The sequence below is a fragment of the Myzus persicae genome, unplaced genomic scaffold, assembly GCF_001856785.1.
Source record: "Myzus persicae strain clone G006 unplaced genomic scaffold, MPER_G0061.0, whole genome shotgun sequence".
Taxonomy (NCBI): Eukaryota; Metazoa; Arthropoda; class Insecta; order Hemiptera; family Aphididae; genus Myzus; species Myzus persicae.
This window is the reverse complement of record NW_019101223.1, coordinates 1-10,153: the sequence shown is the minus strand read 5'-3', so window position 1 is coordinate 10,153 and position 10,153 is coordinate 1. Positions and strand designations below refer to the sequence as shown.

The 10,153-nt window shown below is 27.8% G+C and overlaps 2 protein-coding genes across 12 annotated transcripts; one reads left to right on the top strand and one right to left on the bottom strand.

Annotated features, from left to right (window-relative positions):
* Window positions 1-2,362: 2,362 nt before the first annotated feature.
* LOC111028253 (gastrula zinc finger protein XlCGF49.1-like) lies at window positions 2,363-5,820 on the bottom strand. Of its 11 annotated transcripts, none has more exons than XM_022306809.1 (5): window positions 5,557-5,820; window positions 5,379-5,495; window positions 4,386-4,449; window positions 3,367-3,415; window positions 2,363-3,210 (listed from the first exon to the last, which is right to left on the bottom strand). In XM_022306809.1, the coding sequence occupies exons 2-5, from the start codon at window positions 5,455-5,457 to the stop codon at window positions 2,602-2,604; spliced, it is 801 nt and encodes a 266-aa protein (XP_022162501.1). In that variant the 5' UTR covers window positions 5,458-5,495; window positions 5,557-5,820; the 3' UTR covers window positions 2,363-2,601. The 11 variants fall into 11 exon arrangements, with proteins under 11 accessions (XP_022162501.1, XP_022162504.1, XP_022162505.1 ...); XM_022306812.1 differs by having other exon boundaries at window positions 5,379-5,482; XM_022306813.1 differs by having other exon boundaries at window positions 5,379-5,471.
* A 2,057-nt stretch (window positions 5,821-7,877) lies between these two features.
* On the top strand, window positions 7,878-9,867 carry LOC111028252 (mediator of RNA polymerase II transcription subunit 17-like). The gene is made up of 4 exons (XM_022306806.1): window positions 7,878-8,325; window positions 8,408-8,581; window positions 8,654-8,789; window positions 9,643-9,867. Exons 1-4 carry the CDS (start codon window positions 8,231-8,233, stop codon window positions 9,850-9,852), a joined length of 615 nt encoding a protein of 204 aa, XP_022162498.1. The 5' UTR covers window positions 7,878-8,230; the 3' UTR covers window positions 9,853-9,867.
* The last annotated feature ends 286 nt before the right edge of the window (window positions 9,868-10,153 follow it).

Genomic DNA, 10,153 nt, shown 5'->3' with positions numbered 1-10,153 from the left:
GACAATTTTGTAGGGTACTTACAGACTACAGTAGTAGGTAGCAACTCGAAGTTGCAAAAAGTTTCGGATCAAAGATTCATCGTACCTCTTTTTATATAATTTAAAAATTAAATTAAATTTAGCGTACAGCGTGTAACCGCACTTAAATTGTTGATTGAAGGTAATTTTGACGAAATTTTGTCACACTTAAAATAAAGATTTCTGCTCAAACCTTTTATAGTTTTTTTATAGTTCAAAAAATATTATTTGCAAGGATTTGAAACTCATATCCATTATGTTTAATAACCGCATTGTCCTTATTAATAAGTATTTAGGTACTATAATATTACTAATACGTTTAGTGCGTATTACGTCCTACTACGGTATTGAGTATTAACTTATAAGTTATGTGTTGGTTATAATTGTATGCAAAACACTAATATTATATGAAATTGTATTATAATATAAGTACAACTTATTTATTATTATCTAGGTACCTAATAGTCCTGAGTGCTTAAAATATTATTTACCAACAACGAAGTATTTTTTGGAATTCCTATACAATTTATAAATAAAGTAGGTTGTAGGTACTTACCTACATAAACTAAGGTACTTACTATAAAGTTATGGACACCTGAAAAATAAGCCAATGTCTTAGTATAATATTGTAGACTGCAGTCTTTAAAATATTTTTTTTTTTTGATTCTTATAATTCTTTTGCCTGCGGCCGCCCATACCCCCCTTCAAATTTGTTTTTCTATAATTTAAATATAGTTCAATTTTTCAAAATCATTTTTAATATTTTGTTTACCAGTTAATGCCTTATAAATATCCATTATTTCATGATCTAATTCTTGTAAATAAAACTATGAGTTTAAAAATACTGATATTGTAGACTGCAGTCTTTAAAATATTTTTTTATTTTGATTCTTAAAATTCTTTTGTCTGCGGGCGCCCATCCCATTATTATTTTCAAATTTAAATTCTATCAAATTTTTTTTTTGATTCTTTAAATTCTTTTGCCTGCGGGCAACCATACCCCCTTCAAATTTTTTTTCTATAATTTAAATATAGTTCAATTTTGCAAAATCATTTTTAAAATTTTGATCATCAGTTAGTGCCTCATAAATATCCATTGTTTCATGATCTAATTTTTGTAAATAAAGATATGAGTTTAAGAATACTGTTATTGTTGACTGCAGTCTTTAATATTTGTTTTATTTGATTCATAAAATTTATTTGCCTGTGGGCACCCATGCCCCCTTCCCATTATTATTTTTAAATTTAAATTCTTTCGAATTCTTTTAAAATTTTTTTTTATTTTGATTCTTAAAATTCTTTGGCCTTCGGGAGCCCATAACCCCCTTCAAAATTTTTTAAAATCATTTAAATGATAAAATTGTCAAGGTTAGTTAGGCTGTTTAGGACATTTTTAATTTTTTTTTTTTTGCCATAAATGTTAATCAAATTTTATTTGTTGGGTCAAAAAGAATAAAAATGTATACATCAAGACTCTTGATATATTGTTACAATAACAGTTGAAAAATACATAAGCACGATTTTTTTAATAAGCAGTTCAAATGTTGACAATATTTATGAAATTGAAAATGAATTTGTGGTTAAAATTGTTTAATTTTTATAGCTAAAGAATGAAAATTTAAAACAAGGTTCCACTTAAGCAATTTTTTCCATAACTAATAAATATAAAAAATATATGAATAGTTATTTTTTACTGACATTTTAAGTTCAAATTTGGACAAAATTGCATATTAACACAATGAATAATGGTTTTGATTTTGTTGTTATTCGGTTCCAAAACAGCCCAATTATACATGGGTCCCTATATTTAATATTTTTCCAGTATCACTGATAATTTAAGAATAATATTAATTCAACTTACCGGCTAGGTACCATATTAATAATAACTAATAATAATTAATAAGTAAAATTATATAAAATATCTTCAACTGACATACTATCTACGCTCAGAATCATTTTTCGTATACAATGATATGTCATTGAATTCAAATTTAATTCCATCTATTACAGCAACCTCCTAGACACCTATCATGGCTTTAGATAATAGATACTATTTAAAGCCGCGACCTACTGCACAGCAGAATGTTACCTAGCTACTTTCTCACTTTTATAAATAATTTATTTGAAAATTAATAAGTACATTTTATTAATGCCTTGTTTAAACAGATAGCTATCAAAATTAAAGTAATAAACCGCTATAGTTTGTAATTCACACCAGAACATTTGATTACTTAATATTTAAGGGATAAATTAATACTTATTTATAATTTATATCATAGTTATATAATATAAACATAGGTAATAAAACATTCACAACTAAATTTGTTGAAACACAACTCTTAATATTATTATGTGTATATTTATTTATTTATATTAAGTACTACAGAGAACAGAACTTTGGTATTATTATTTTAGTTCTAGATGTTCTTAACATTACACTCATATTTAACATATTATATTATAATGTAAATTTATTTTTAAATACATGAAGAACCAAATTCTATTTCAAAGTTCTCTAATATTGTAAGGTATGTACAAATTAAAAATGAGTACAAAATTACTTTTAACTGTCAACATTTTGTATTATGTTTTGTGGTTTCTTTTTGTATGTCTCTTTAGATCGCTGTTGGTAAGGAATGATCCGTTACAAATTACGCACAAGTATGGTCTCTCACCAGTATGTATTCGATAGTGTACATCCAATCCATATTTTTTTGCAAACGATTTCAAACACACATTACACTGAAAAGGCTTTTCACCGGTATGGGTTCTTTCGTGATTAACTAATGTAAATGATTGCTTAAATGATTTGTTACAAAATTTACAAACTAAAAGTTTTTCATTAGTATGTGTTTTTTCATGGGTACTTAAGTTTGATTTTTTTGAAAATGTTGAGCCACAAATTTTGCATTCAAAAGGCTTCTCACCAGAATGTAATTTTAAGTGATGATCCAAAGACACTTTTTGCGTAAATGAGCTGGCACAAATTACGCATTCAAATGGTTTTTCATGTGTATGTTGTGTATTGTGTCTCACTAATAAAGAATGAAATATAAATGTTTTAGAACAAACAGAACATTTAAAATTGGATTGTGCTTTTTTTTGCAGTTCATTGGATTTAGTATTGTTAGAGACTGGTAGTGTTTTTTCTATCACTTCTTCCAGTACCATTTTTTTTTCTTTAAGCACCACCTAAAAAAATATATAAATTCAGAACTCTACATTCCAATTATTCATATTTGAAAGCTCTAATTTTAAATATCACTATTTTACAGATTTATAAAAAAATATAACTCAATATTTAAAACTAAAATATAATATATTATATGAAATAATATAAGCACAAACCTCATTTGGTTTTTTCTTTTTTTTTTTTTCTTTAAGCATTTTCTTTAATCTATAAAACAGAAACATATGACATTCAATATTCATTAGAATTAAGGGCATTGGAAAAACCTAAATATATTTCCTAAAATTAAAAAATTCTATAATAAATAGATATAACAATAGGTACCATTAGATATTTATTAGGTATTAGATGGTTCAGCCTGTTGTCATATCATTAATTAGGTTGGACCAAGCTATTTATTTTGCACGCATATTAAACTGAAGTAAAATGGATCGGGTAGAACTGAGCTGGGCTTTTAGAATTGTACTTAGAATGGTCTTGGGCTTAAAAAGTGTGTTAACAACTATACTATATACCACATAAATTTTCAGTAAAAAATAATATCAGAATACAATATAAATTCTAAAATTAAGAAATTATACAAATGTAAATAGTATGTAATAAAGTCTAGTACAAGTTGCAAATTCAGATTTTTCGTGTTTAATTGCTACATTATAAGTCTTTATATACATGCCATATGATATAATAATTAATAAGTTCTATAAAAAGTAAAATTATTATTGTATCTATATAAACGTAATAATTATATTACAAATGATTATTATTATAATTAATTTCCTGTATACTGTATACATTAATATTTCCTTATATTTTACAGTTTTTTATTTTTAAGTTAGTTAATTTAATACTTTAGACTTATAAAATATAAATTATTATCATGACATTATTATAGGAATTAGAGATATCTCTACATAGTTTTATACATTTGAATGAATAAATTATTTTAAAGAGGTTCATTTATTATGAAACTTTGCAGAAAAAAACAATCAAGTATAGAATTTAAATTATTAACTTGTGACCACTGGTGCGGGATAGAAATCCTAGTATAATAAACTTGTTGTAATACATTGTTTAAGTAATGGCACTACAAAAGTACAAAATATAATACATTTTTTTTAATACTATACATTTTTACCCATCGCTAGTGGATACAGGTTAAATCCTTTTTCACACTTACTCTGATGAATGATTAACATCATTTAAAGTCTTGGAAGCAATGGCAGTTGTATTGGTATTAGAGTCTAAAATTAAAAATCCATTTATTAAGAAATATTAAATATTATATTCAGTTCGATATTTAACAAAAAAAAATAATTATTTCTATTGTTTAACATAATAGATTGTTAAGTTTTACCCCAAAGTAAATAAGTCTCATAGCGATCGACAGTAGCTGGTTTGTGTACAATGACACTCAATGTATATTAAATGCTTATTAAATGAAGACCATTTATTTAATAATATGAAATTTGATTAATGCCAATTATACCTAGCTTAAAACAATACGTAATAATTTCAATATTAAAAAATTCTACCTTTGACTATTTTCTTTTTCTTGCGTTTCTTAATTTCATTAGGTATGCTTGTTGCAATACCTTCTTTAATGGCATCCATTTCATCTCAAAAAACTATCAATAAACTAAATCGATATTCTATACAAAATACTTGTGTTCATAAATCTGTAATCAAAATTCATAAACCACTATTCCTTACCTATAACCTAGGGTTGGGTTGGGAATTCGCTATTATAGAACGTTTTCCTCAATTTCTATGGGTACTGACTACTGGTTCGTTAACTATTGTATGAAACTTGTTTCATGTGTGATAAACAGACAACTATTATAAATTGTATTTAAACCGTACATTGCAGACTGCAGTGATCAATTTGAGCATGTTAATACTTATAATAGCATAAAATAATAATAGCATGGTTTAAGATATTCCATATCTTAAACCGTCGTTAATATCTTATCAGTAGTTACCTTATCATTTATCGATGAATAATATTAGGCGTGTTTTTGCNGACAGTAGCTGGTTTGTGTACAATGACACTCAATGTATATTAAATGCTTATTAAATGAAGACCATTTATTTAATAATATGAAATTTGATTAATGCCAATTATACCTAGCTTAAAACAATACGTAATAATTTCAATATTAAAAAATTCTACCTTTGACTATTTTCTTTTTCTTGCGTTTCTTAATTTCATTAGGTATGCTTGTTGCAATACCTTCTTTAATGGCATCCATTTCATCTCAAAAAACTATCAATAAACTAAATCGATATTCTATACAAAATACTTGTGTTCATAAATCTGTAATCAAAATTCATAAACCACTATTCCTTACCTATAACCTAGGGTTGGGTTGGGAATTCGCTATTATAGAACGTTTTCCTCAATTTCTATGGGTACTGACTACTGGTTCGTTAACTATTGTATGAAACTTGTTTCATGTGTGATAAACAGACAACTATTATAAATTGTATTTAAACCGTACATTGCAGACTGCAGTGATCAATTTGAGCATGTTAATACTTATAATAGCATAAAATAATAATAGCATGGTTTAAGATATTCCATATCTTAAACCGTCGTTAATATCTTATCAGTAGTTACCTTATCATTTATCGATGAATAATATTAGGCGTGTTTTTGCGAAGGCAACGAAAGCAAAGTTTGCCGACTGTTTACTGATACCACCTGATAAGGCATTTAAAATTTGGGTTTAATTTATTTCTCTATGGGTCGGATGGTCCATAGACCTTTGGGGCTAAACGCCCTAAACCATAGCCTAAATGCTATTTTAGACTGAAAGGGGTTGTAGTTTCAGGCTTCCGGCGTCTACGCATGACGGCGCTGATCAAGGTAGTATACCGTACATGCACTTTTTATGGCCGTAGGTCTAAATGGCCACTGGAAAACGCCATATTGCCATTTTCTTGTTTCTGAGGCAAAATGGATTGGATCGAAGTAATTTGTTGGAACAGTGCTTAAATCTAATGTTTGAAAGTGGTGCAAATGCGCATGCCCTTACTTTTGAATTTTGATGGAGCAGGGGTAATATACAAATGACAATGTGTTCAAAATTTTAGATTTTTTTTTAAATAAACGATGACTCAAGTTTCTGTTTACAAAACCCATGTAACAATGAGCCAATATTTATATTTTATGATGCATGTCCAGTGGCGCAACTAGAAAAAAATTCGGGGGGGGGGGGGTTACATTAGTACTATATAATATATAGATAAGATAAATCCTTCATGTTTTCAGAATGTTGTTTTTAACTAAACCTCGGAGAAATTTCGGGGGGGTTACAACCCCTTAACCCCCCCCTAGTTGCGCCCCTGTGCATGTCCCATGCGGCCATGCTCAAATTGGCGCGAAACACATTAGGCCGCAGAACCGCAGGGGTCGCCAACCAGTCGATCGCTATAAAAATTAATTATACCATTGACTGTCGACCGTGAAATAAGAAATCGGGTAATGTGGATCGTTATATTGTATTTTAGGAATTGACCATTATCGGTCAATCGTAATAATCGCAATAGTTATCAGAATTATTGTCAGTTATAACTTATAAGTAGAGCTAGGATTATGGTGTCTTGCATTTTTTCTTTAAGTGTTATACTGCTACACAATTCTAACCAAAAACTGTTTCGTGATATTTAGAATGTGTAACTTTTATTTTGAATTTTTGCATTTTTTGTGTTAAATGCATTTCATTGCATTTTTAAACTCATTTTTACAAATATTACTTTAATTTTATGTATTTAAACTAATTTTTGTTTATTTTAAGTTTTTTTAATATATGTTTTATAGACTGTATAGCCGTATAGGTAATCTCAATTAGTATCTATATGAAAAAAAAAAATAGTAAAAAAATAAAATGAAAATAGTACCTTTGAACTTATATTGATAAAATACCATATATAATATTATCGTTATACCGATTTCACCAATTACTCTTTTGTTATATTTGTTATTGTCAGGAGAAGCTTCTTAAGGAAGAAAAAACTATGAAAGTTGAGCTGAAAATTAATTATTAATTAAAATAAACTTGTAATTTGTACATATTGTACGGCACGGCGGCTCGCGGGTTTCCAACTACCTGCAACCTGACCATTTTGTGTTTTAAATTATGTGTTTGATTGGGATGTAGATATGAATTGTTCCGAGAAGTAAATTTCGACAATCTATTCTTAATTTTTAGTAGACATTTTTTTTTGCTTTTTGGTTGCCATTGGACAGATCAAGTATATCAGCATGCATCAATAGTATTTATACAAATTGCCTACCAAGGTGGCTAAGTTGCACTTATAGCCTATAGGCGTATCCACAACAAAATAAAACATAAGAGTAAGCTTCTAGCGGGGTCCACAATCAGCATAAGGTGGATTGTCTACTTGAAAATATACTGCTCGCATTGTCAATTGTCACAAGCGAGTATATTATTATTATATTAATCATATTATTATATAGAGTTGGGCATTCTTAACGGGCAACGAAGTGCACCGGAATACCGGATCAGCTAGTTAATTAATATGTCTGAGGGGCGCACTCTGTCTCTGTGATATCTGATAAAATAAGTAATATTATTGTAGCCTAAAATGTGATGCCAAATAAGACCACCGGTAGCGCTATAACCAGTGTTGATGATAACAGAGAAAAAATTGTCGGTGTATACTTTGATTTTTTGTTTAGTTGCCTCGTCGCTTGCTAGTTTGCTCTATTGAGCTGTGTTCGCATCATTTTTCTAATTCACTCTAATCCACTCATCAATCATCATTTCGATATTCAAATCTATAGATACAGAAGTAAACTAGACTGAAACAGTCAAACTCGATACGACTGTAAACTAGTACAGTAGTTGTCACTTAATGTTCTTCTAAAATGAATGAAACTATAAACGTTAATTTTTTATCTTAAATGAAATGACAATTGAAACTTTTATGATTTATTTAAAGTTTAATTAGTAATTCAGCTTTTTAATAATCTAAATTGATACCCGTAGATTATTTATCATGGCGTATTCTACTAGTGTAAATATAAGTATTGAAACTCAAGCCGAAAATATAATCCAGGAAATTTCATACGATGGACAGGAAATCTATCAACCGTAAGCATGTTCAACTTCAGATGTAATACATTGGATAACCTGTTCAAAACTAATTAAATTTGTTTGTTCTTAATTTTTTAAGGGCATTGTCTATGTCTGACAATTTGTCAAAGCTTGCTCAAAGAATTGACTTTAGTAAGGTTGACGAGGACACTAAACAACAAGAAGTGGAGATCAAAAGTGAAGAAGAATCCAAAGAGCCATCTCCTAATGCCCCTGTATCTGGGTGGATTGATTCAGTAGTTGCGAAACTAAAGTAATGATATAAAATGTTAAGATTATACATCGTACAATTTAGTTTATTAATTTGTCAATTCTCTTATTAAAGGAGAGCAGCAACAGAGATTTGTGTTATATCAGATGTATTAGCTGTTACAAAAGAAAAACGATATATGATACTTGATCCAATCCCTACTGATTTAATCGAAACCAAACCAATGGCTCAAATTTATCTCCGCAAAAAGGTTTGAAAATCTAACATTTTTAATTTATTGTAGTTATCTAATTGATATATACATAATTTATTTACTTACAATAGTATACAGGAATCTACTATTCTAAATTTTAATGTAGCTATCCTACACTAAATAACTTAATAATTTAAACTTGAAAATGTATAAATTAAATAATAATAATATTCTTGTCATATGCAGTCTTCCATCCATATGTCATCTACAGTATCAACGTCTGCTTCTATTTTAAATGATAAAATACTTATTAGAACCACTGTAAGCTAAAACGTTTTACTTAATTAAACAGTAAGATGATGACAGAATGTACTAGAATGTTTTTGAAGAAAAACTACTTATTCCTACTGAAATTCTTGGGGCTCAAACGAAATGAAGGCTGCTTTTAATACCTAATAGAAATTATTGCAAACTAACTGATCCATAGAGCATAATAAAGAATATTTGAAAACACAAATTAATTGAAATATATTAAAATGACAAACCCCTTACAACAAAATTATTTTTTAAATGTATAATTATTTTTTAATATTTATTTTGAATTTGATAAATTACCTATGTTAAAAAAAAAATAACAAAAATAAACTTGCTGTTCACTGATTTAACCAACATTATGAATAATGTAAATTTATTTTAAGTTTTATTCAATTTAATCATTGACTACAGAAGATTGTTTAGGTTTCTAAACTGTAGATAAAATACGGTTAAGATGTTTGATTTTTTCGACTTTAATATTAAGACAAACCTCTAAATTGTACATAACTTTATTAGATATATTCAATAAAATAAACTAGTACTAATCATAGCTTATAATTATTTCATTAATGTTATTTTATTATTTTGAAAATAGGCATTAGCTAGTGCATCAAATATAATAATGTCAGCTGTAGATCGATTAAGAAGTAGTCAGAATGAATTCATAAGGAACAGAACAACCCCCGATTTTCATATTGAGTTATTAAGATTACGACAAAATTGGAGGTTAAAAAAAGTTTCTACAGCCATTATTGGCGACCTAAGTTATAAAACAGGTAATTTAATGCAAATTAAGTTATTATAATTGTAATAAAAGTAAATATATAGGTGGTATATATTATTGATCATTAAGGCTAGTGTGGTCCAGGCCAGATAAAAAAGTGTTGGACATAGTTGTTGATTTATACTGTCAAAGAAGAAAACTTATTAAATGTTGTACACAGGCTAATAACTAAAATTTAGGTAATTGTTTGTATAAGTATAACAAAGTTAGTAGATATTAAAATAACTAAATAAAAACAATTTAACCCTGTATAAGATATTTTTTGACATGAAAAATAGGTAATTAGACAAGAAGAAAAATAAGAATTAACGATTGAAGATGA

What these genes read in the sequence shown, in the direction of transcription:
- LOC111028252 (XM_022306806.1), top strand. Translation starts at nt 8,231, where the DNA reads ATGGCGTATTCTACTAGTGTAAATATAAGTATTGAAACTCAAGCCGAA. An exon ending in TCAGTAGTTGCGAAACTAAA is followed by an intron (nt 8,582 to 8,653) that starts GTAATGATATAA and finishes CTCTTATTAAAG; the next exon opens with GAGAGCAGCAACAGAGATTT. An exon ending in AAATTTATCTCCGCAAAAAG is followed by an intron (nt 8,790 to 9,642) that starts GTTTGAAAATCT and finishes TTTTGAAAATAG; the next exon opens with GCATTAGCTAGTGCATCAAA.
- LOC111028253 (XM_022306808.1), bottom strand. Translation starts at nt 5,457, where the DNA reads ATGGATGCCATTAAAGAAGGTATTGCAACAAGCATACCTAATGAAATT. An exon ending in GAAAAAGAAAATAGTCAAAG is followed by an intron (nt 4,450 to 5,378) that starts GTAGAATTTTTT and finishes TTTTAATTTTAG; the next exon opens with ACTCTAATACCAATACAACT. An exon ending in GATGTTAATCATTCATCAGA is followed by an intron (nt 3,416 to 4,385) that starts GTAAGTGTGAAA and finishes TCTGTTTTATAG; the next exon opens with ATTAAAGAAAATGCTTAAAG.